This window comes from Ranitomeya imitator, chromosome 3 (assembly GCF_032444005.1).
Source record: "Ranitomeya imitator isolate aRanImi1 chromosome 3, aRanImi1.pri, whole genome shotgun sequence".
NCBI lineage: Eukaryota > Metazoa > Chordata > Amphibia > Anura > Dendrobatidae > Ranitomeya > Ranitomeya imitator.
Window position 1 is genome coordinate 433941553 of NC_091284.1, and position 26900 is coordinate 433968452.

Consider the following 26900-nt stretch of genomic DNA (forward strand, 5'->3'; position numbering starts at 1 on the left):
TGCCAGACCATTGACCGATTTGACCAAGAAGGGTGCTGATTTGGTTAATTGGTCTTCTGCTGCCGTGGAAGCTTTTCAGGAGTTGAAGCGTCGTTTTTGCTGTGCCCCTGTGTTGTGTCAACCTGATGTTTCTCTTCCGTTCCAGGTCGAGGTTGATGCTTCTGAGATTGGTGCAGGGGCGGTTTTGTCACAGAGAGGTTCTGGTTGCTCAGTGTTCAAACCATGTGCTTTCTTTTCCAGGAAATTTTCTGCTGCTGAGCGTAATTATGATGTGGGCAACCGAGAGTTGCTGGCCATGAAGTGGGCATTCGAGGAGTGGCGTCATTGGCTTGAGGGTGCTAAGCATCGCGTGGTGGTTTTGACTGATCATAAGAACCTTACTTATCTTGAGTCTGCCAAGCGCTTGAATCCTAGACAGGCCCGTTGGTCGTTATTTTTTGCTCGTTTTGATTTTGTGATTTCATACCTTCCGGGCTCTAAAAATGTGAAGGCGGATGCTCTGTCTAGGAGTTTTGTGCCCGACTCTCCGGGGTTATCTGAGCCGGCGAGTATCCTCAAGGAAGGAGTCATTGTGTCTGCCATCTCCCCTGATTTGCGGAGAGTGTTGCAGAAATTTCAGGCTAATAAACCTGATCGTTGTCCGGCCGAGAAACTGTTCGTCCCTGATAGGTGGACTAGTAAAGTTATCTCTGAACTTCATTGTTCGGTGCTGGCCGGTCATCCAGGAATCTTTGGTACCAGGGAGTTGGTTGCTAGATCCTTCTGGTGGCCATCTCTGTCACGGGATGTGCGTGCTTTTGTGCAGTCCTGTGGAATTTGTGCTAGGGCTAAGCCCTGCTGTTCACGTGCCAGTGGGTTGCTTTTGCCCTTGCCGGTCCCGAAGAGGCCTTGGACACATATTTCGATGGATTTCATTTCTGACCTTCCCGTTTCTCAAAAGATGTCTGTCATTTGGGTGGTCTGTGATCGCTTTTCTAAAATGGTCCATCTGGTGCCCTTGGTTAAATTGCCTTCCTCCTCTGATTTGGTGCCTTTGTTCTTCCAGCATGTGGTTCGTTTACATGGCATTCCTGAGAATATTGTTTCTGACAGAGGTTCCCAGTTTGTCTCGAGGTTCTGGCGAGCCTTTTGTGGTAGGATGGGCATTGACCTATCTTTTTCCTCGGCCTTCCATCCTCAGACTAATGGCCAGACCGAACGAACCAATCAGACCTTGGAAACATATCTGAGATGTTTTGTTTCCGCTGACCAGGATGATTGGGTGTCATTTTTGCCGTTGGCTGAGTTCGCCCTTAATAATCGGGCCAGCTCGGCTACCTTGGTCTCTCCATTTTTCTGCAATTCTGGGTTCCATCCTCGTTTCTCTTCAGGACAGGTTGAGTCTTCGGACTGTCCTGGTGTGGATTATGTGGTGGACAGGTTGCAGCAGATCTGGACTCAGGTAGTGGACAATTTGACCTTGTCCCAGGAGAAGGCTCAGCTTTTCGCTAATCGCAGACGCCGTGTGGGACCCCGACTTCGTGTTGGGGATCTGGTTTGGTTATCTTCTCGTCATATACCTATGAAGGTTTCCTCTCCTAAATTTAAACCTCGTTTTATTGGTCCGTATAGGATTTCTGAGATTCTCAATCCGGTGTCTTTTCGTCTGACCCTCCCAGACTCCTTTTCCATACATAATGTATTCCATAGGTCGTTGTTGAGGAGATACGTGGCACCTATGGTTCCATCTGTGGAGCCTCCTGCCCCTGTTTTGGTGGAGGGGGAATTGGAGTATATTGTGGAGAAGATTTTGGATTCTCGTGTCTCTAGACGGAAACTCCAGTATCTGGTCAAATGGAAGGGTTATGCTCAGGAAGATAATTCCTGGGTTTTTGCCTCTGATGTCCATGCCCCAGATCTTGTTCGTGCCTTTCATGTGGCTCATCCTGGTCGGCCTGGGGGTTCTGGTGAGGGTTCGGTGACCCCTCCTCAAGGGGGGGGTACTGTTGTGAATTCTGTGGCTGAGTTCACTTCTGTGGTCACAAGTGGTATTGCAGTCTCTGGGCTTCCTCCCTCAGGTGTTTTGGTGAGCTCGTTGGCTGCCTTGCTATTTAGCTCCACCTGAGTCTGTCTTCCTTGCTCCTTGTCAATGTTCCAGTGTTGGATCTGAGCTACTGCATCTTTCCTTGGGCCTGCTGCTCTGCTAGATAAGTGCTTCTAGTTTGTTTTCTGTTTTTTCTGTCCAGCTTGTTATTATCTTTTGCTGGAAGCTCTGAGAAGCAAAGGGGTGCACCGCCGTGCTGTTAGTTCGGCACGGTGGGTCTTTTTGCCCCTTTGCGTGGTTTTCGTTTTAGGGTTTTTTGTAGACTGCATAGTTCTCTTTGCTATCCTCGCTCTGTCTAGAATATCGGGCCTCACTTTGCTGAATCTATTTCATTCCTACGTTTGTCTTTTCATCTTGCTAACAGTCATTATATGTGGGGGCTGCCTATTCCTTTGGGGTATTTCTCTGAGGTAAGTCAGGCTTGTATTTCTATCTTCAGGCTAGTCAGCTCCTCAGGCAGTGCCGAGTTGCATAGGTAGTGATAGGCGCAATCCACTGCTGCTTCCAGTTGTGTGAGGATAGTTCAGGTACTGCAGTCTACAGAGATTCCACGTCTCAGAGCTCGTCCTATTGTTTTGGGTTATTGCCAGATCTCTGTATGTGCGCTGATTACTGCACGCTGTGTTGCCTGATTGCCAGCCATAACAAGTGGCCACTTTCTCCAGTGAAAGTTCTCATGCAGCTCCAAGGTCACCGGATCATAACAGGCAAGGGTGAGACACTTCAAACCTGACGATCGAGTGCTGGTGCTAGCACCCACATTAAAGACCAAATTCCTGGCCAAGTGGCAGGTTCCTATGAGGTGGTGGAGAAAGTTGTGGAGGTCAACTACAAAATCCACCAACTAGGGAGGCGGAAGCCCTACCAGGTGTACCACATGAACCTCATCAAATCGTGGAAGAACAAAACCTGAGGAAGCCACTTGCCTGCTGGCCAAGTCCAATGTCAGTGCAAAAGATGTCAAGGGGGCAGACACCTTATCCCGCTCACAGAAGCAGCAGTGCCGGGAGTTGCTGCAACGGAACAGAGACCTGCTCTCAGAACTTCCGGGGTGTAGAAGAATGAGCATGAGGTCCTGATGGAGCCTCAGGTCCGGGTCAATGTGAAGCCATATCGGATTCTGGAAGCTTGTCGAGAGGTAATCTGGAAGGAGGCAAATTGGATGCTGAGCCTGAGAGTCATCGGGGAGTCAAAGAGTGGCTAGTCCAGTCCAATAGTGATGGCATTCCTGGGCATTGTGGGCTATTACCGCCAGTTTATTCCAAACTTCACAATAGTAGCTGCCTCTCTGACAGACATCCTTAAAGGGACAAAGTCGGCTATGGCAAAGTGGTCTCCAGAAGCTGAGATGGCCTTCCAGGAACTGAAGCTGGCCCTGTGCAAACAGCTGGTGCTGGTAGCACCCAATTTCTCCAAGGAGTTTGTAGTCCAGACGGACACGTCGGATGTTGGGCTGGGAGCTGTCTTCTCTCAAGAGGAGAACAGGGAAGAGCACCCCAGGGGCGGACATACCGCCGGTTCAACCGGTGCACCGGGGCCCAGAGCGGGAGGGGGCCCGACCCGACGGACATACACGGCACGTCGGCAATCAGCATTGTTGTGACTGCTGCCGCTGCGTGGATCATGATCCTGTAATGAGCGCCGGGCCGTTGCCGTGGTACCCAGCGAGTGACATGACCGCTGGTGAAGAAGCTCAGAAGCTGCCGTGCCCGGCGCCCGCCACTGCCCGGAGTCTGCGGAGACCATTCTGTCCACAGTCCGGGTCTGGGAGAAGGAGCCAGGAGCAGGTGAGTATCATAGTTACCTGTCCACGATCCACGCGCCGGGCGCCGCTCCATCTTCCCGTCTCGGCGCTCTCTGACTGTTCAGGTCAGAGGGCGCGATGACGTATAGTGTGCGTGCCGCCCTCTGCCTGATCAGTCAGTGCGGAGAGACGACACGGTGAGGACCAGCGGGCGGGCAGAGACGAGAGTCGAGCCGAGGTGAGTATGTCTTTTTTTTCTATTGCAGCAGCTTATATGTGGCGGCGCAGGCGTTATATATGGAGCATCTATCTATGGGGCCATAATGAATTGTATGGAGCATTATATGTGGCGGCACAGCTTTATAGGGAGCATCTATGGGGCCATGGCATAATGAATTGTATGGAGCATTATATGTGGCGGCACAGCGTTATATGGAGCATCTATGGGGCCATAATGAATTGTATGGAGCATTATATGTGGCGGCCCAGCGTTATATGGAGCATCTATGCCATAGATGCTCCATATGAAGCTGTGCCGCCACATATAATGCTCCATACAATTCATTATGGCCCCATAGACTCTATGGGGCCATAATGAATTGTATGGAGCATTATATGTGGCGGCACAGCTTTATATGGAGCATCTATGGCATAGATGCTCCATATAACGCTGGGCCGCCACATATAATGCTCCATACAATAGACTCTATGGGGCCATAATGAATTGTATGGAGCATTATGCAGTATGTGGCGGCACAGCTTTATATGACGCATCTATGGGGCAATATTCAATAATGAATTGTATGGAGCATTATATGTGGCGGCACAGCTTTATATGGAGCATCTATTGGGCAATATTCAATAATGAATTGTATGGAGCATTATATGTAGCGGCACAGCCTTATATAGAGCATCTATGTGGCAATATTCAATAATGAATTGTATGGAGCATTATATGTGGCGGCACAGCTTTATATGGAGCATCTATGGGGCCATATTTAATAATGAATTGTATGGAGCATTATATGTGGCGGCACAGCTTTATATGGAGCATCTATGGGGCAATATTCAATAATGAATTGTATGGAGCATTATATGTGGCACAGCTTAATATGGAGCAATAATGAATTTTATGGAGCATTATATGTGGCACATTGTTATATGGAGCATCTATGGGGCGGAGCCATAATGAAATGTATGAAGCATTATATGTGGCACAGCTTTATATGGGGCATTTATATTACAACCTATATGTTTACATAACTTTGTTGCGGTATGGGGGGGGGGAGGGGCAGGAAGATTTCTTGCACAGGGGCCCTCTGCAGTCTGTGTCCGCCCCTGGAACACCCCATAATGTATCTCACCCGAAAGTTGTCATCCTGGGAAAAATATTACTCCATATTGGAGAAGGAATGTTTACCCATCAAATGGGCGTTGGACTCTCTAAAATACTACCTCTTAGGCAGTAAGTTCAGACTGGTGTCAGACCATGCCCTACTGAAGGGGATGAGGAAGAAAAAAGGGAACAATGCCCAGGTAACCAGGTGGTTCCTAGCACTTCAGGATTTTAACTTCCATGTGGAGCATAGGTCAGGGAAACTGCATGGCAATGCTCTGTCAAGGATCTACTGTTTGTTGGCAGAAGGTGCCAAGCCCCCCTCCGAGTTTGGGCAGAGGGGGGTATGTAAGATGGTCGCCGGACAAGTCCTTGAGGGGAGATATGTGTCATCAAGGCTATAAGCTGCAGTGATGTGAGCCTGGAAGTATGCTCCAGCACTAGTGATGTCCTCTGAGTATTTTTTAGTGCTCGGAGATTTAGTTTTCCTCACCTCAGCTGAATGATTTACATCTCTTAGCCACCTTGATTAAATATGGGGATTCCCTAGCAACCAGGCAACCCCCACATGTACTTATGCTAGCTAACAGATGTAAATCATTAAGCTGCAGCGATGAAAACTAAAATCTCCGAGCACTAAAAAATACTCGTAGGACACCCGAGCGTGCTCAGGAAATCTCAAGTAACGAGTATATTTGCTCATCACTATCCAGCACGTATAGTGCTGAGAGAGTTATTTAGGTCGCTACAGGGGCGGGTTTTACGAGAGGTCATAAGAGATGGGTGGGAATGACTGCTCACATATACCAACCCCAGGGATGTGGTTTGGCTAATAAAATGGAGGCCAGATGTCTCATTGAGTGTCTGTGGCTGGAGGTGTGGAGACGTCCATTGTGTGTGCGCTAAAGACACTGACCTGTGTGGGCGGACCCGCAGTACTATATGGACTGTTTATTTTTCTGCTTGCTACTTTGTGCCGAAAAAAGCTGTTCATTTGTTTTCCTATTCAGAGTAGTTTATGCCGTTTTAATAAACTTGCTTTGACATTTCAGCAATACCACTTCCTGTGCTTACCTCAACCGCAGTGAGTATGAATCCCTACAGTACACTATATACTAAGGCACTGTGCTATACATAAGTGAGTACACTATATTCTAAGGGACTGTGCTATACATAATAAGTGAGTAAACTATTTACTAAGAGACTGTGCTATATATAATAAGATTTTCACAAATGTGTGAATGGCCCTAAAAACTCTACAAGTCCATGTGTTGTCCGATAAAAAAATCTGGAAGCACACAGACATTTCACACAAATTTGAGAATGTAGAATAAGGGATTTTACAGATAACATTATTAATCCAAGTCACACAGAACATCCAGAAAAATAACTCCGGCACACAATAGAAGTCAATGTGATTCACATATGAGTTTATTAGAAATTTCCAAACTTTGTCAATGACGTTTATCCGTTCAGAGAAGAAATATTTAACACCGCATACGTATTAGAAAAAATGAGACAAAAATATTCATCATTCCACAGGTAATTATTTCAACGTTTCGGCTTATGAGCCTTTTTCAAGTAAACCTGTATATGTATCAGGGATAGGAGTCCAGCTGTGCAAGGTCCGTAGTGCGGTGAACACAGAACAGATACAGAATAATGTTTACATCCAGGTGCTTACCGCTCACATCTAGTCTAATTAGAGCCGTTTTCTGCTGTTTCTTCTCTATCTGATCAAACCTTCATGTTGACATCTCCTAGCCACGACTTGTCTTGTCACGATGATCATCGCAGCCCTGAAAATAACACGGTCACATATATGCATACATACAGCGCCTTGCGAAAATATTCGGCCCCCTGGAACTTTTCAATCTTTTCCCACATATCATGCTTCAAACATAAAGATACCAAATGTAAATTTTTGGTGAAGAATCAACAAGAAGTGGAACACAATTGTGAAATTGAACGAAATTTATTGGTTATTTTAAATTTTTGTGGAAATTCAAAAACTGAAAAGTGGGGCGTGCAATATTATTCGGCCCCTTTACTTTCAGTGCAGCAAATTCACTCCAGAAGTTCATTGTGGATCTCTGAATGAACCAAGGTTTTTCATAATGCTGTTTGATCCCTAATGTTCTCAAACAAACCTTTTAGGCCTTCAAAGAACAGGTGTAGTAATACTGAGAATAAATTACACATAGGTGGACTCAATTTACAAAATATGTGACTTCTGGAGGGAATTGGTAATTCATGTTTTTATTTAGGGGTATTAGACTACGGGGGCTGAATACAAATGCACGTTACAATTTTCTGATTTATGTTTTAAAAATATTTAGAAAACCATGTATCATTTCCTTTACACTAATTTGTGCTAGGAGATCACATAAAATACATGTGTGACATGAAAAAATGTGAAAAAGTTGATGGGGTATGAATACTTTTTCAAGGCAAGTGATTTTTTCCCACACAGACACAGCCCTATCGAATCATACTGGTCACTGTGCTGTCCGATATTTACTTGGACAGCAAAAGTACTTAAAATAAACTTGTCTGAACGAGCCTTTATAGTGAATTGTTTCCTACAAATCTAACAAATACATCAACCTGTTCTGCCTCTCCTGCTCCATAACATTATATGCTGATAGATCAGAGTGCATGTGTAACCTAACAGGTTCCCTTGAAAGGAATAATAATACAGTAATGTATTCTAATCAGTCAGAAAAAGGAGAACACTCAACTTAAAGACAGAGAAACTAGTCATGAGTTTTGTCCCTGGAACGAAAATAAAGGTTTCACATTTTTTCTAGAGAGATATCTCAGATGACTGGACAGGTTTGGTGACATTTCAAGGAAGACAAAACAATGAGCAGATGCAAGACCCTAACAGAGCACTAGTACAATGGCTTCAAGAGCAAAAACAAGTAGAACACGTTTACTATCTGCATGAATGGGAGGAATGTAGATATTTCAGGCATTTCAATAAATATGCAGAGCTCTTTTGCCCTGAAAGGTGTTGCCATGTTTTCCTGAATTTAGTTGCAGTTACCTTAGTGCACTGTTCGTCTGCACCTCAAGCTCCGAAGAGAGAACATCATCACAATGTCTTTAAAGAGGCAACTATGGCTACTTGTTACATTATCGGCTGTTGCTGCAGGTAAGTGTATCATTATCATATTACTGTTTGGCTGCTTGATGAATGAATGTTAGATAGAAATATATATATACGTAGTAGAGAAGAAGGAGCTTGAGCTCCTATACCGCACCCTCGTACATACCTGATGTCCTAACGGATGTAATTTATATTTTTTCTCCAATAAAGACCACAATCTTCACAGCCAATTTGGGGTGAGTGCCGCATATTTTCTTCTTCTCTACTACGTATGGATTGCTTGTTGGATATTTGTGCAGAGCACCGGTTCCCTCGGTGATTGTGGCGCCTGAATACACGGCTGTCCGTCCATAAGTCCTGTGTTTTGGATGCGCTCTACCCTAGTGCCGTTCTACTTCATATTTGTATAGAAATATATATATAAAGTGGTTGTCCGGGGAAAACAACTTAGTTATCACCTATCCAAAGGAAAGAAGAAAGCATGTTACCATCTATCCAAAGAAGAGGTGATAATTTATTGATCGTGGATGGTGGTTGCACAATAATCAATCTTTATCCCCATCAGGGAACTTTTATTCTTTTACAAAATGTATAAAATGGAGCAGCAGGTCAGATACTCAAGGAATTTATAATAATAATAATAATCTTTATTTTTATATAGCGCTAACATATTCCGCAGCGTTTTACAGTTTGCACACATTATCATTTAAATGGATAATATGCAAAATATATAATATAATATAGGGAATGACTGGAGTGGCGGTCAGGCTATGCGCACTGCTGCTCCCTTCTATAACGGAGATAAAAGTACTCGGTTCTCCTGCTTGGTGTGGGTCCCAGAGGTCGGGCCCCCACGATCAATAAGGCCATGTTCACAACCAAAAAAAATCTCCAATTACTGCATTGTAGATGAGATTTTATGAAATGCAAAGGAAAATTTGCAATTTGTTGTACATTTTGTAGCTGTAGATTCATTGTGAAATTCAGCTACAGATTACATCCACGATACATTAAGACTGGCTTTCTGTGAACGAATATGATGTGCCAAATTCATTAAGAGGCACACACATTGCCTAAAACTGACATAAAACGGACATAAAATCATGAACAGTCACAGAATAATTGCGCAACTTGGCATTGCAAATGTGGGTACGTTTCAAAGTGTTTTATCACTGGTTTTCTGGCAGAAACACTCTGACATAGAAGCAGGTACAGTAGTAGGGGCTGCTATACTATAGAACCAGCATTTGGGAGCACACCAAGCTAGAAAGGGCAGTAAAGAGGATCATTATGAAGAGATCCATATCTGTTAAGCATAGCTCACAGCCATCCCGGATCCAGTGGGACAGTCCCAGTTTGGGGGAAATGTCCCAGGAGATCAGGGTTATGACCTGACTTCCACTCTATATCTGCAAAGTCTCCTAGCCATGAATAGCAAATGCTGCTGTGATTGTTCAGTTCCTCCTCCAATCTGGGGGGGAAATGCCTTGTAGATCTTGTGGCTGCCGCCCAAGGGGTTGAGGCCATTGAGGATGTTTAGTTTAAACCAAAGTTCTTTGTGGACCAGAAAGCCCACCTACACAAGTTAATTCAACTCTTCCTACCCACTTTCCCTGGGAAGCTTGGGATGACCCAGCTAGCCATCAACCATGTGGACGCTGGGCAACAATCTCCTATTATGTAGTATATATACCATATTTCTTTAGAGGTGAAGGCAGATATTAACCGAAAGATATACAAAATGCTTACTTTGGGTGTAACCTGGAAATTGCAGAGTACATGGGCCTCCCCTGTAGTCCTTGGACTATAAGAGACTAAATGCCATCACTGCCTATGATACATACCTGATTCTTCGCATGAGCTTTTGGATCAATTGGTCAAAGCCCAGTATCTAACTATAATGGATTTTAAACAGAATTGCTGGAGGATCCCTATGTGAAAGAAATCTCAGGAATGGTCTGCATTCATTACGCCTTTGTTAATCCAGGGTCATGTCTTTTGTCATAAAAAATGTCCCTGACACTTTTCAGTACTTGGTTATCCAGCTGCTTGAAGGACCCTTCAAGGATTGCAGTTATATATCTGGAAGACATAGCAGTGTTTAGTCTCACTTGGAAGGAACACCTGCCCAATTTGTCTCAGGTTCTTCAAACTGCTGGCCTGACCATCAAGGCTGGAAAGTGTCAGATAGGCATGATGGAGATGAAGTACCTAAAACACTTAGATGGTGTAGGAACTCTGAAGCCAGAGGCTGGAAAAGTAGATGCCATTGCAGCCTGCCCTCATCCCAAAAAATACAGGTTATGTAACTTTCGGGTACAGCTGAATATTTTAGGAAGTTGGCTACCTATAGTGCCTGTGTGCATCGAGTTAGCAGTCTTTGTGATAATCCAATTGATCTAAAATACATGAAAAAGTAAACTATAATTGCACCTTACATCTGGAATAGAATGCTGATATGAACACACTAGAGGCAGCAATGGAAACAATAGAACAATGTTTCTTACAAACACAGATATCACCCACAGGTTAAAAAAAAATGGACACATAAAAAAGCATATTTTTATCAACCATGGGAAAAAGTTCACTATTTTTACATACGGTTCAGAAATTTACAGAATATTGGTAGCCATGATTATGGCTTCATTTTGCATGGTGCTCTATTAGGTATTCAACGATAACACAGTAATAAAGACGAGTCATACAGATTACATACAGATAAATACTCAGATCTGTGCAAAAACCTTAACTAAAGGTATAATTGTGTTTTAAATTATGATGTGTCTTTATATTAGGGGGCAATGTGTTTACATGTGTTTTGTTCTTTTTAGATTTTACCAGCTATATCCCACAACTGGCTAGCACATCTTTGCAAGGAAGGTTGACAGCTACAACATTTATTCTGTCCAAACCAAAGTGCATCTTTAACTCGGCCACAACTAACAATGTATGGATAGTTATTGCTAACGACACAGGTAAATAATTATTGCACTCCTCAACAGGAATTGCAATGTTGTCATGAAAAAGGTATTTTTTATTTTATTTTAGTTGCTTTCTTATTTTTGTGTTTCCTTCCTTGTAGTACAATTGAGTGACAATAACTTGGTAAACAAAGATGCTACTTATTCTACATTTGCAACTTTGGGCTATTATCACACCCTTACTGCCAGTGAGAATTCATATTCCTGTGATAACATAGCCGAATACATTCAAATTGGTACTGACTTGTCCTGTTTTGACAACTCAAACAGCTGCAACAAACCTTTAACTTCTGCTGGTCCATACCGGTAAGTACAGACTGTTTAAGGTACCTGTAATCTCAGATAACTCTTTGTAAAAAGCTGTTGTGTATACGGGAACAATAACACTATTCCTGACCATTATATCACTTGTATCCTGTGTTTTTCAACAGATTTCCCCTCTTCAGGCTCTATCTCCAATTTTAGTTTTCTCTGTAGAATTAGGTGGAGACTAGCTGTTATGCTAACACCCAAATAATAGATACTCTGAGAAAGAGTGCTTTTCTATTTCTGTAGCACTCAAACAGAAGCTGGAGAAAGATGGAAAAATATACAGCATTATTGAGCATTGTAGCTGAGAATCCAGCAACAGCTCAATTTGTATCTCTGCCTTTTTCCATGCCTTTCACTGCACCTCAATACTAATCCCATCACCTCTCCATACACTATAATAGGAGATATAACCTGACACCTCACTGTTTTGACGGTCCCTTTTGCTTTGAACAAAATAATTTGAGCAGTTTTTTTTCTGAGGATGTTGAGTTCATGAAGCAGGGGGAGTGGAAGAAGCAGATTTGAACTAAAAAGATATATTACAATGTTTATATATTTGCCATTGATTTATGCAAGGTTTGTTGAAATGACAGTGGGGACCTACAGTAGGTGATCTAAGTATTGAACGCATCACCAATTTTCTAAGCAACTATATTTTTAAAGTTGCAGTTGACATTGAAATTCTTACCAGATGTCGGTAACAACCCATCCAATCCACACAGGCAAAGAAATCAAACCATAGATGTCCATAAATTAATTCATGGGTAATAATGAGAAATTACAAGAGGAAAAAGTATTGAAGACGCTTAATGAAATTTATTAATACATTGTACAAAAACCATTGTTGGTGATGACAGTATCAAGAAGCCTCTTGTATGGAGAAAATAGTTGTATTCATTGCTCAGGTGTGACCCTGGCCCATTCTTCCGCACAAACACTCTTCAAATTCTGAAGGTTCTGTGGTCTCCTTCTATGAACTCTGAGCTTTAGTTCCTTCCATAAATTTTCTATTGGATTCACTTCAGGTGATTGGCTGGGCCATTCTAGCAGGTTTATTTTCCTTCTCTGAAACCAACTGAGGGTTTCCTTGGCTGTGTGATCAATGTTTTGCTGAAATGTCCTCCTTGTAGATAGCAGCAGATTTTTATCAAAATGTCTTGGTTCATTCGTCTATTCATCCTTCTTTTATATGAAGTTTGCCCGTGCCATATGCTGAAAAAAAGCAACACACCATGATGTTCCCACCTCAAAATTTCACTGTTACCATGGTACTTTTGGAGTGATATGTAGTGCCTTTTGATCTCAAAACATGGTGTGTATTATGGCATCCAAGAGTTCAATTTTGGTCTCATCTGACCAGACTATATTGTCCCAGTATTTCACAGGCTTGTTTAAATGTTGTTTTGCAAAGTGTAAACGTGCTTGAATAGGATTTTTGTTCAGCAATGGAGTCTTGCTTGGTGAGCGATGGAAGTTGAGTGTATTACTTGTAGTTTTCTTTGAAACAATTGTACCTGCTGATTCCAGGTCTTTCTGTAGCTTTCCATAGGTGGTCCTTGACTTTTGGACAATTCTACTGATAATTATTTTCACTCCTCTTTCTGAAATCTTGTGGGCAGCTACTGGCCATGGTTTATTGTGAAATGATGTTCTTTCCACTTCTGGATTATGACCTCAACAGTGCCCACTGGAACCTTCAGTAGTTTAGAAATTCTTTTGTAACCAATGCCACCAGTGTGTTTTGCAACAATAAGGTTGCAAAGGTCTTAAGACACCTCACTGCTTTTACCCATCATTAGATGTTTGTTGCGTGGAACCTTGGTGATGAGGCCATCAGTTGAACAAGCTGATATTTATTTTTCACTAAGTGGCAGGAATACTTTCTAATTACTGACAGATTTCAGCTGGTTTCATGACTTTCCGTGGCTTTTTGCTTCTCTCTTTCTTTATCTGTTCAATACTTGTTACCTGGGTCATTTCTCATTATTACACTTAATTTATGGACATCTATGGTTTTATTTTCTTGCCTGTGTGAATTTGATGGGTTCCTACTGATATGTGCTGAGAATTTCATGTCAACAGCACCTTTAGAAATATATTTACTTGGTAACATGTTCAATACTTTTTTCACCTGATATATATATATATATATATATATATATATATATATATATATATATATATATATGTGTATTTTATTTTATAGAAAGGTGGTGCTTAAAGGGTTTACCATTTGTCCATTACTGGTCAATCACTTCTTAACAGCTCCACAGATCATCTTTTAAAAAAGAACTTCATTCTTAAGCTAGGGTCACATTGCGTTATGTGACCGCGTTTAACGGACTACGTTACACCGTGGCATAACACGGTGTAACGTAGTCCGTTAACGCCGCCATTGCCTGTAATGGCGAATGCATCGCTAGCGCACGCCCACATTGGGCATGCGCTAGCGATGTGCCATCATTTGAGTGACGGACCGCGAACGCTGCTAGCGGGGATCTGCGCTAGCGGGATCGGCTAACGCGATCCTTTTTGTGACATTGCGTTAGTGCAGTCCGTAGCGCTATGCGCTAGACGGACTGCCCTAAATGCAATGTGACCCTAGCCTTTCCTTCCATACAATGTGACCACTGCAGACAATCTGCGGCCATGCATTGCATTAGGTGACATGTCAATAGATCACTGAGGGACACAGTGATGCCATCTGAAGAAATATTCTGGCCCAGGAGCTAAGTGTGAAGCTTTTTTATTTTATAATGGACTGTGGAGCTGTTAGTAAGTGGTTGTCCAGTAGTAAGATAACCTATTTAAGTAGCACCTTTTGGTCAAAGAGCCCAAATAGAGGTTCTCATTGTAATAGTACCTGTCCTTTCAACAAATGTTACATAAATCAGTCATACACATGCCAATATAAGAAACATTGTAAGATATCTTATCAGAAAAATCTGCACTACTGAACTGATCTGTAGGTAGTTTTTTTTTAAACACATTTAAAGGCTTTTAGTGATGGGCAAACCCCTGGATGTTTGTGTCCGGCGGTTTCCGCTAAACAGTTGAAAAAAAAGTTCAGTTCGGGTACCAGAACAGTATCTAAACCTAAACCCGGGCCCCATTAACTTAAATGGTGGGCCAAACATCCAGTGTTTGCCATGCTGTCATGCTCAAACTCTGCCTCTGATCGCTAGTCAAACACTATCTCTGACAGTTAGAGAGCTGCAATTCCCAAGCTGTTAAATGACAGCATGAGCCACCAGCTGTGACCAGAGGTAAGAGGTTTACCTCCAGTCACTGGTGTCAGCTGATGGGACTACTATTCCCATCAGCATATGCCTGCTGCTAATAACAGAGAGAGCAGGCGCGGCGGATGGGAGTATTCATCAGCCGGCATCTGCGCTCTAAATAAATAATAATTTAAGAAAAAAGAGAGTGGGTTCTCCTGTATTTTTGATAACCAGTTAGGCAAAAATGACACCTGGGGGCTGTAACCCTCAGCTGAAGCCAACGTCTCCTGTAAAAAAACGAAAAATAAAAAGCAACCATATCCCTTGCCTGTCCAATGTTCTCTCTATGTCTGAGGATAATCAGTTTTCAATCTGAACGGTGCCAAGATGCAACCATTCAGGCTGAGAACCACTTGAGAATGAGCTGCTGCAAGCTCAGACTCAGTGACTAGCTGTGACATTATTGAGGTTATCACAGTTCACTGAGGCTGCATCTGTAGCTGGGCCCATGAACAAAGGTGACCTTGGTAAGATCACTGCTAACACAGAGCTCAGAGAGTTAACCATAATTCACTGTGATAAATTTCTCACTATGAACTGCAGTGAACTCTCTAAGCTCAGCGCTGCACCATCAGACTTTAAATAAATAAATAATTTTTAAAAAATGGAGTGTGTTCCCATCTTTTTAATAACCAGCCAGGCAAAACTGAAAGCTGGTTTTCAAGAATAGAGTGGTCCCCATGCTTTTTTAAAATTATTTAAATAAATAATTTAAAAAAATGGCATGGGGTCACACCCATTTTTGACAACCAGCCAAGCTAAAGCAGACAGCTGGGGGCTGGTATTCTCAGGCTGATAAGGAACTATGGATATTGCCCTCCCAGCCTAAAAATAGCAGCCCACAGTCACCCAGAAAAGGCGCGCATCTATTAGATGCACCAATTATGGCGCTTTGCCCGGCTCTTCCCGCTTGCCCTGTGATGGTGACAAGTCGGGTTCATATTTGTGGGGTTGATGTCACCTTTGTATTGTATAAAACTAAAGGCGAATTAGGGAATCAAAAGAAATCAAATGATTTCTAAAATTATAATAGATAAAAATGTTTTTGTTTGTGTGTTTTTCAGGGTTATATTTGTTGTTATGGATTCGACTGGTGCCTTTGTGGATAAAACTGGCTGGTCTGGCCCAATCACACTTCGCCAAGGTAATGCAACAAAGATTTTCGGCAAATGTCATAATCAATGTAAGGCTTTGTTTACATCACATTAAAACCGTACATTTGCCAAAACATTTTTAACATGTGCTCAGGCATTACATAAGCTAGGGTATACGTATAAAATGGCATATATCAAAGCCTTCTGGAGGAGGTATTTATCAGGAAATCCTCATATGGTATACCTACAAAATCCCAACATAATGTAGCAATGACTACCCACTATGAGCACTAAAATGGTTTTTTTACATGTGGCACAAGATAAGACTATTTTAAAGGGATGCTCAGATGTCTCATCAAATAAATCCTCTACTGTGTGCAGACCTTTATTTTATGCAGATCTTTATTTTATAGAATACCCTGATGCAAGGGTGCCAAATCTTTGGTCAGAGGGCCACATTGCCATATTAAACTTCTCCAATGTCTCATAGTTGCAGGTTCTACTTATAGAAATCCCACCTATCAAGATAATGAGGGTCCTTGGCTTTCCAAATCAGCTCTTTAAAGGGAAACGGGTCGCAGGTTTTTGATATGTAATCTAAAGATAGCAGGAGCAAAGGGCTGAAACACAGATCTCAGCGATGTGTCACTTATTAGGCTGTGTGTCATTGTTTACATACAATAAAGGTTTTATCACTAGGACATCATCATTGCCCTGACTAGCTGCCTTGTGCCAAGTTGTCCGACCATGCCCCTTCTTTGATAAGGAGCCCACTGTCTATGGATAATGTACATAGAGAACTGTGGTGTGGTGTTAGATTTTGTGATCTGCTACATCTAAGCACTCTAATACCGAGTGCAGTAATTGTGGCACAAAGTGATACATTGTTGGATTAAGGGTTTCTTTCATTACATTATTCTGCTTTCAGATGAGGTAGAAAAAATCTGGTGACAGATTCACTTTAAGTATGCTTGATAAAGACCTATAATGGTCGAAACGTTGCATCATGGCAGAATAAAGCTCTTTTAATCTTTCATCACCTGGATGGGATGCTGTTCTTTTTTTGTACTGGGTGCTGATGGGTTGTCATGACAGCCGGAGGCTTACAGAAGGCCCATGTGCCTGTCATTGTGAATCTCCCATGAACATGAGCTCGTGGCCGGCATTCATAGCAGATTGTTTGCTACACATAGCAGGGCTGGAGCACTGCTATGTGTAGAATAGGAGGTCAGATGATCACAGCTTCAAATCTCCAGAGAGCCCTATTGAAGTCAGTAAAAAGTTTAAAAAAAATAAAGTTTTAAAAAATCTTAAAAAATTAAAACACAAAAGTTCAAATCACCTCTCTTTGCCCCATTGAAAATAAAATGGTTGAGAAAAAATAAAAGATACACATATTTGGTATCGCTGCATTCAGAAATGTCAGATCCATCAAAATAAAGTACATTATGATCGGTAAACGATGTAATGAAAAAAAAAATCAAAACTCCAGAATTATGTTTTTTGGCAGCCGCAACATTGAAATCAAATGCAATAACAGGCGATCAAAACATTATATCTACCCAAAAATGCCATCAGTAAGAAAAGTCAGTTCAGTGCAAAAAATAAGCCCTCACCCAGCCCCAGATCATGAAAAATGAAGATGCTACAGGTCTCGGAAAATGGGGACATAAGCAATTTTTTTTTTGTTTTACAAATTTCAGATTTTTTTTTTCACCACTAAATTAAAAAGAATCTATACATGTTTGGTATCTGTGTACTCATACTGACTTGGCGAATCATATTGTCAGGATAGTTTTACCATTTAGTGAACATGGTAAAAAAACAAACAAACAACTATTGTGGAATTGCACTGTTTTTTTGTAATTTCACAGCAGTTGGAATTTATTTCCGGTTTTACAGTACACTATTGTTGTGAATTCTGTGGTCAAGCTCCCTCCTGTGGTCATGAGCGGTACTTCGGCTGGTTCTGTCTATGAGCTTCCTCTGGTGGATGTGAGTGGGGCTGCGGCTTCTGAGTTTCCTTCCTCAGGTGACGAGGTTAAGTCGTTAGGTGCTGCTCTATTTAACTCCACCTAGTTCTTTGTTCCTGGCCTCCAGTCAATGTTCCAGTATTGGTTTTGCTCTCTCCTGGATCGTTCTTGTGGCCTGTCTGCCCTGCATAAGCTAAGTTCTGCTTGTGTTACTTTTGTTTGCTATTTTTTCTGTCCAGCTTGCTATATTGGTTTGTCTTGCTTGCTGGAAGCTCTGGGACGCAGAGGAAGCACCTCCGTACCGTTAGTCAGTGCGGAGGGTCTTTTTGCGCCCTCTGCGTGGTTGTTTGTAGGTTTTTGTGCTGACCGCAAAGCTATCCTTCCTATCCTCGGTCTATTTAGTAAGTCGGGCCTCACTTTGCTAAAATCTATTTCATCTCTGTGTTTGTGTTTTCATCTTTGCTCACAGTCATTATATGTGGGGGGCTGCCTTTTCCTTTGGGGAATTTCTCTGAGGCAAGGTAGGCTTATTTTTCTATCTTCAGGGCTAGCTAGTTTCTCAGGCTGTGCCGAGTTGCATAGGGAGCGTTAGGAGCAATCCACGGCTACCTCTAGTGTGGTGTGATAGGATTAGGGATTGCGGTCAGCAGAGTTCCCACGTCTCAGAGCTCGTCCTATGTGATTAGCAACTATCAGGTCATCTTCTGTGCTCGTAACCACCAGGTCCATTGGGGTTCTGAATCACCTGTTCATAACACACTATATGGTAAAATCAATGATGTCATGCAAAATTACAACTCGTCCCGCAAAACACAAGCCCTTATACTACTACATTAATGAAAAAATAAAAAAGTAATGGCTCTGGTAAGAAGGGCAGCAAAAAATAAAAAGCTCAAAAATGGTAAATTACAAGGTCGTGAGTAAGAAAAAAAAATTGTACTCAAAGTAGATAACCTCCTTAATGTGATTTTATCAAAACATGTTTAATCACTATTATTTTAATTTCTTTGTGCACTGAACAGGTAAAGCATCATCATTAATTGATACATGGCCGGGAAGACGGAGCGGTGGAATGATTGTCATTACCTCCATCCTTTCAATCCTATTGGCTACCTTTCTGGTTTGTCTTATTGGGACACTTATTATCGGAAGGTAAAGAACAACTTCACTCAATAACACATCATATCTTTATATAGTGATATTATGCTTGCTATGTATGGTGTCACAATTTTGTAGCTATAACCTGGAACATAATTCAAGCTATAGATAGATGGAAAAGCATTTCATGTGGTAGAAAGGTCTGTATATCTCTCAAAACTGGAAGTAGAATCTGACAAAATTATCTGTCGTAAGTCGGGGTCACACATATACAATTAGTACAGTGTGTGCAAATTACTGGACATGTATTCAATTAATAAAAGATTATTGTTTGGAAAAATGTTTGTAACCAGCAGAGGGAAAGCCAACGGCTGGGGGCAGATGTTTATAGCCTGGGAAGGGGGTAATTACCCATGGAGCTTCCCAGGCTATTAATATCAGCTCACATCTGTATGGTTATTAAAATGGGGGACCCTAAAAAAATGACGTAGGGTCTCTCTATAATTAATAACCAGCAAAGGCTATGCAGACAGCTGTGAAATAATATTAATAGCCTAAGAAAGGGCCATGAATACTGGCCCCCCACGCTAAAAGCATCAGCTCTCAGCTCTCTAAGATGTGCCAATTCTGGCAATTCTGGCACTTTGCCTCGCTCTTCCCACTTGTCCTGTACTGGTGGCAAGTGGGTTGATAGTTGTGGGGTCGATGTCACCTTTGTATTGTCAGGTGACATCAAGCCCAGAGGTTAGTAATGGAGAGGCATCAATAAGACGCCCCCATTACTAGCCAAATAGTCACATTGTAAAAAAAAAAATCACACCCAGAAAAAAGTCCTTTAATGAAAGAATGACACAGACGCCTTTAATATTCTTAATTAAACCGTACTTACGACATTGCCCATTCCCCCAATGCCCTCGTCATCTGCAAAAGAGGTAAACAAACAAACACCAATATTCCTCACTTTTCCGCAGAGATGCTTTTAATCTATTTGTCCCACGATGGGTTCAGCTATGCTACATTTAGATGGCAGGCTGCATGATGTGACCATGCAGCCTGTCATCCAGCAGACACAATGAGCGCCGTATGCTCAGTGTCTGTCTCTACGAACTGCTCTTCCCTGTCTGAGGGTACCACGAGCACGAGAAAGTTCTCCTGCTCACAGTGCTGTCTGACAGGTCCCGCGAGTTCACGACCAATTAACTCACTTCACCTGTGACGTTGGCGCGAGTGCCGTGAGAAATTATCCCACAGCGTTTGCACTGACGTCAAAAAGTTGAAGTGAGTTCACTGGCTATGAGCGTCCTGAGACCTGTCAGATGCCACCACAAGCAGGAGAACTTTCTCAGACAGGGAATAGCAAATCGCAGGGAGACACTGAGCACACGGTGCTCAGTATTTCTGCTGGATGACAGGCTGCCTGGTTGCATTATGCCATCAATCAGAAAAAATATTCATCCGATAAATACATTTATTTATGTAAAAAGCAAACAAACACATATTTGGTATAACTGCATCTGGAACGACTCGACCTATAAAACTCAATCAATAGTTAACCCCTTCAGGGAACACTGCAAAAAAAGGCAAAAAACAATGCTTTAATCATCATGCCACCAAACAAAGTGGAATAAAATGTGATAAAAAAAATGAATGTAAGTAAAAATGATACAATTGAAAACATCTTCTTGTCCCGCCAAAAAACAAGCCACCATACAGCTCCGTCAGTGGAAAAATAAAAAAGTTATTCTGAGTGCTATATCAGAGGCAATGCAAAAATAATTATTTTTTCTAGAAAATAGTTTTAATTGTGTAAAAGCACCAAAACATTAATAAAAATATATAAATGAAGTATTGTTGTAATCGTATTGACCCAAAAAATAAATCTGCCTTAATAACTTTACCTCATTCGGAAAAAACAATACCTGAATTGCTGTTTTTTGTTAATTCTGCCTTCCAAAAATCTGAATAGAAAGCGACCAAAAAATGTAATCTGCCCAAAAATGGTACCAATAAAATCATCACCTCGATGTCAGCTGAAATATGGAAAAGTTTTAGCTCTCAAAATATGGCAATTCACAATAAAAAGAGTCTTTCAGTGTGTGACAGCAGCCTAACATAAAAAAAGATATAAATCTGGTATCGCTGAAATTGCACCGACCTGATATAGTCGTCGAATCACTTATACCGCACAAGGAACGGCATAAAAAATAAATACAACCAATTCTTCACCTGCTGTTGATTTGTTCATTCTGCCTCCCAAAGATCGCAGTAAGGCTCAACTCGCATTTATCCTGTGCTCTATGCTGAGCGCTTACACTGGGGTTTCTGTGTAAATCTCTGAAATACGTGATTCAGACAGAACCTCCAATGGAAGATTCCCTATAATGAGGCAGATGTAGGCACTGTGGATGCTGTCTGGCCGCCTATGATCCATCAGTGTCCGTCTTTTTAGGTGTGCATAAAATCGCAGTCCTCTACAGTTTTGTGCACCTCTAAAAAGAAGGACAATGCTGATTAGAGGACAGACAAAGTCCACAATATCTCTGTTGCTGCATTATAATGAATGGATCTCTTGGGGGGATCTGAATCATGTCACTCAGAGATTTAGATATAAACCCTCATGTCAGCGCTCAGCGTAGAGCGCTGGATAAGTGTGATGTCATGTAAAATGTTCCCAACAAAAGCTTCAATTCAATCCACGACAAATCAAGTCCCCGCTCAGCTCAATCACCTGATAATGGAAATATAGGGGGCTTCCACATTACTGGTAGTACAAAAGCTCTGGAAAAGCGCTATAGCTCCTCGCTCCGCAAAAGAAATTCAGCAAATTTTGCACTCCCAAATCGAAATGTCCTCTCCCTTCTGAGCCCCAGTGTGTCTGAGCCACATTAAGGGTATGTGCACACGTCAGGATTGCATCAGGATTTTGTCAGGATTTTGTCAGGATTTTTCATCAGGATTTGTAGCCAAAACCAGGAGTGGAACAATTAGAGGAAAAGTATAATAGAAACATATGCACCCCTTCTGCATTTATTACCGACTCCTGGTTTTGGCTACAAATCCTGATGAAAAATCCTGACAAAATCCTGATGCAATCCTGACGTGTGCACATACCCTTAGTGTCTAAATGTTTGCATAATTTCCAAAATGGGGTCACTTGAGGGGGATTCTGCTCTTCTAGCACTTAGGGGCTCTGTATATGGAGTCCGTAAACTAATCTATCAAAATCTGCGCTGCAGGAGGAAAATAGCTTTCCATCCCTCCCGAGTGTCCCCGTATGGCTAAGCAGTACTGTACAGCCAAATATGGGGTACTTCCACATTCAGAAGAAATTGTGAGACAAATTTTGGTGCCATTTTTACCTATTTCCCAGTGTGAAAGTGTAACATCTAGAGCTAAAACTAAATTTTGGTGGTAAAAATGTAATTATTTTTTCTTCACTGCACAACGGTATACAATTCTGTGACACACTTGTGGTGTCAATATGATCACTGCACCATTACAAAAATTCAATAAGAGGTGTAGTTTGTAAAATGGGGTAATTTATTGGGGGTTCTGCTGTTCTGGCACCTCAGGGGATCTACCAATGTGACATGGTACCATCAAACCAGTCCAGCAAAATGTGAACTCCAATATGGTGCTTCTTCCCTTCTGAGCTTTGCACTGTGCTTTAAAAGTAGTTTTCGACCACATATGGGGTATTGGGGAACTCAGGAGAAATTGCTCAACAAATTGTATGCTGCATTTTCTCCTGTTACCCTTGTGAAAATAAAAAGATTGGGGTTAAAATACATTTTTGTGTGATAAACGTGATTTTTTCATTTTCATGGCTCAACGTTATAAACTTCTGTTAAGCTCTTGGGGGTTCAAGGTGCTCACCACACATCCAGAAAGTTCCCTGAGGGGTCTAGTTTCCAAAATGGTGTTCCTTGTGGGGAGTTTCCGCTGTTTAGGCACCTCATGGGTTCTTCAAGCATGGCATGGCATCTGTTAATTATTCCAGCAAATTTTACATTCAAAAAGTCAAATGGCTCTCCTTTCCTTTTGAGCCTTGATGTGCACCAAAACAGTAGTTTTCCCTCATGGGATATCTGCATACTCAGGAAAAATTGCCCAACAAATTATATGATACAATTTCTCCTGTTACCCTTGTGAAAATCTAAAATTTGGGGCTAAAAAACATTTTTATGTGAAACAATTTTTTTGTATCTTCACTGCTCAACGTTATAAACTTCTGTGAAGCATGTGGGGTTGATGGTGCTCATCACACATATACATAAGTTCCCTGAGGGGTTCAGTTTCCAAAATGATGTCACTAGTAAGTGGTCGTTCCATTCTGAGCTCTACAATGTGCGTTTTGGGGTTTAAAATAAATTGGGTCTAAAATAAATTTTTTGTGGAAAAAAGTTAATGTTTATTTTTTTCTTCCACATTCAATTAATTTCTGTGAAGCACCTAAAGCGTTAATAAACTTCTCGAACGTGGTTATCAACACATTGATGAGTGCAGTTTTTATAATTGTGTCTCTTTTGGTTATATTCTTTCACATAGACTCCTCAAAGTCACTTCAAATGTGATGTGCTTCCTAAAAAAAATATTTTTGTAAATTTTGTTGTAAAAATGAGAAATCGCTGGTCAAATTCTAATCCGTCTAACTTCATAACAAAAAAAAGTTATGCTTTAAAAATTGTGCTGATGTAAAGTAGACAAGTGGGAAATGTTATTTATTAACTATTTTGTGTGACTTAACCCTCTGATTTAAGGGCATAAAAATTGCAAATTTTGAAAATTGCAAAATTTTCTACATTTCCACCATATTTCCGATATTTTCACAAATAAATGTAAGTCATATCGAACAAAGTTTACAACTACCATAAAGTACAATATGTCTCGAGAAATCGGTGGTGGGGGTGGGGTTACACAGATTAGCTGGACTGGCTGGCATGTGATGCCTAGTTCGGCAGTGACAATCTCCTGCTGATAAGCACTGAATGTATTGAAATTACAGCAAGTGTCACATCGATGGAACCCTACATTATGCTGCTCTCAGACGGAATATTAAAAATCTGCTGACAGATTTTATTTAAGTTATATAGGGTATAAATGGAGAGAGCACCAACAAGTTAATATACGTCCCTAAAATGGTACCAATAATAACTACAGATCGCCCAGCAAGAAACAAGATTTTTGACAGCTCCATAGAAGAAAGATTTTTTTTTTTTTTAAAGTTGTGGCTCTTAGGATATGGCGGAAAAAGCCAAAAGGAAAAACTTTAATAACTATTGCAACCTAAAAAGCCATGTAAATTTGAATTGCTGCAATTGTACTGAGCGGCAGAATAAAGTTAATATGCCGGTAACAGCTGAAAAAAAAAACCTCCTAAAATGTTTTCAACAAATATATTTTTTCCATTTATAAGCTCATTATTAGTAAATTACATGATGCCGAAAACATACAACTCATTCTGTAAAAAAAACAACAGCTCTGATATGAGTAAAAAATGACAGCTCTTGAAATAAAGATGTCAACATAAGTGAGAACCTGGAAAATAACTGTTGTGCCAATTGGTGAAGCTAAAATAAAAAATGAGGATGAGTGATATCATTTATTAGAAAAAGAGACTATGAGGTTTCTATCACCCAAGTGCTGACAAAATTATGGGGATTTCCTAGGTCAATTAGAACATTTGAGAAAAAAAACCTAGCTAAAAATGTAGTTAAATTTCATAATTCTTTCATAAAATATTATTTGCTGATATCTCCATTTATGTTTATTTTTTTAGGGAAAACATAATTTGTTGCAAGAAGACTGAAAAAATTGAAACCCGCGTACCTCAACCGCAGAATCTGAAGAATTATAAGACACATCATGCACCTGAACATGCTGAAATATACTCTCAGCCAATGGCTTAATCTGCTGCTCTTCTGGCAATCCAAGAACTGGCAATGCTTGTTTCTACCCTGTATATAATGTGGTTTCATTACTACGTCCAGTATATAATGTCATTTCTTTACTATACTCAGTATACAGGGTGGGCCATTTATATGGATACACCTAAATAAAATGGGAATGGTTGGTGATATCAACTTCCTGTTTGTGGCATATTAGTATACGGGGGGGGGGGGGGGAACTTTTCAAGATGGGTGGTGACCATGGCGGCCATTTTGAAGTTGGCCATTTTGGATCCAACTTTATTTTTTTCAATGGGAAGAGGGTCATGTGAAACATCAAACGTATTGAGAATTTCACAAGAAAAATAATGGTGTGCTTGGTTTTAATGTAACTTTATTCTTTCATGAGTTATTTACAAGTTTATGACCAATTATTAAATGTGTTCAAAGTGCTGCCCATTGTGTTGGATTGTCAATGCAACGCTCTTCTCCCACTCTTGACACACGGATAGCAACACCACAGAAGAAATGCTAGCACAGGCTTCCAGTATCCATTGTTTCAGATGCTTTGGGGTCATCTGAAGGCAATTGTCTATGCTGTTGAGATACGAGATGCGCAGCATCTGAAACAACAGATCATTATTTCATTAATACACGCTGTATATAATGTTATTTCATATTATACCCAGTATATAATGTCATTTTTGTTACTATACTCAGTATATGTCATTTCATTATTACATGCAGTATATAATGTTTTTTCATTATTATACCCAGTATATAATGTCATTTTTTTTACTATACTCAGTATATAATGTCATTTCATTATTACACGCAGTGTATAATGTTATTTCATTATTACACTCAGTGTATAATGTCATTTATTTATTATACTCCGTATATAATGTCACTTCATTATTATACCCAGTATATAATGTTATTTCATTATAATGTTATTTCATTATTATACCCAGTATATAATGTCATTTTTTTACTATACCCAGTATATAATGTCATTTTTTTTACTATACTCAGTATATGTCATTTCATTATTACATGCAGTATATAATGTTATTTCATTATTATACCCATTGTATAATGTAATTTATTTATTATACTCCGTATATAATGTCACTTCATTATTACACGCAGTATATAATGTCATTTCGATATTACACCCAGCATGTAATGTCATTGCTTGCTATGATTCTGCATATCTTACAAAAGTATGAATTAGTGTTGGAGGATTTGTAAAGCAAAACTTATTTTTTATTTTTCATTTTGTTGAGTGATCTGTATGTACTACTATATGACAGGAATATATAGACATAATGTGGAAATAACTTGATTTTGTGCCATTCTTGTTACTTCGGGAAGCTAAACATATGACAAAGGAGGCAGGTGGATGGTTGTCCCTCTATAGTGCCAGCTTAACACAGGCAGAAACATTAGTTCGAATGTCATTTATGTGAAAAAAATGTGACGCCATTATTTGTCTTGGCAACACAAGCTACTCTCATTTCCAAATAAGAATTTGGGCTTGAAGAAGATTTAAGAGCTTGAAAAATTATACAGTGAATCTGTCATCACTAATATTACGTTGTGACAATAAAGTTTTTTCTCCTTCGCTGAGAATCCATCTACTGTATGTAAAATTTAAAAAACAGTCTGACTCACGGAGTTACAGAATTATGTTTGTCATTGGGCACGGCACATCATGATATCTGATTATGGGAATTTAGAAGTGTGTACAAGGTTAATTCAAACTGAGTATAATTTGATGATGGTCACTACCATAGGAGTTATTACATAGTGATTAATTATCATAACCTAGTCATCCACATAACATTATTTTTGGCAGATCCTGCCAATGTTGTCATCATTTTATGAGAATCTAACCAGTGATGAGTGATCGTGCTCTGATAAGGTGTTATCCGAGCACGCGCTTGAAAAATATGCTTGAGTCCGCGCTGCTGCATGTCTCGTGGTTGTTTGACT

At 40.7% G+C, this 26900-nt stretch overlaps 1 protein-coding gene across 1 annotated transcript; it reads left to right on the plus strand.

Moving 5' to 3' along the window:
• Positions 1-8162: 8162 nt before the first annotated feature.
• On the plus strand, positions 8163-26529 carry UPK3B (uroplakin 3B). The gene is made up of 6 exons (XM_069757299.1): positions 8163-8320; positions 11107-11250; positions 11358-11562; positions 15914-15993; positions 18939-19068; positions 24794-26529. Exons 1-6 carry the CDS (start codon positions 8266-8268, stop codon positions 24921-24923), a joined length of 744 nt encoding a protein of 247 aa, XP_069613400.1. The 5' UTR covers positions 8163-8265; the 3' UTR covers positions 24924-26529.
• The last annotated feature ends 371 nt before the right edge of the window (positions 26530-26900 follow it).

Bases quoted from the DNA above. Each gene is read 5' to 3' on its own strand.
- UPK3B (XM_069757299.1), top strand. From the start codon at position 8,266: ATGTCTTTAAAGAGGCAACTATGGCTACTTGTTACATTATCGGCTGTT. The intron at 11,563-15,913 runs GTAAGTACAGAC...TGTGTTTTTCAG, and splicing joins ACTTCTGCTGGTCCATACCG to GGTTATATTTGTTGTTATGG. The intron at 15,994-18,938 runs GTAATGCAACAA...TGCACTGAACAG, and splicing joins CCCAATCACACTTCGCCAAG to GTAAAGCATCATCATTAATT.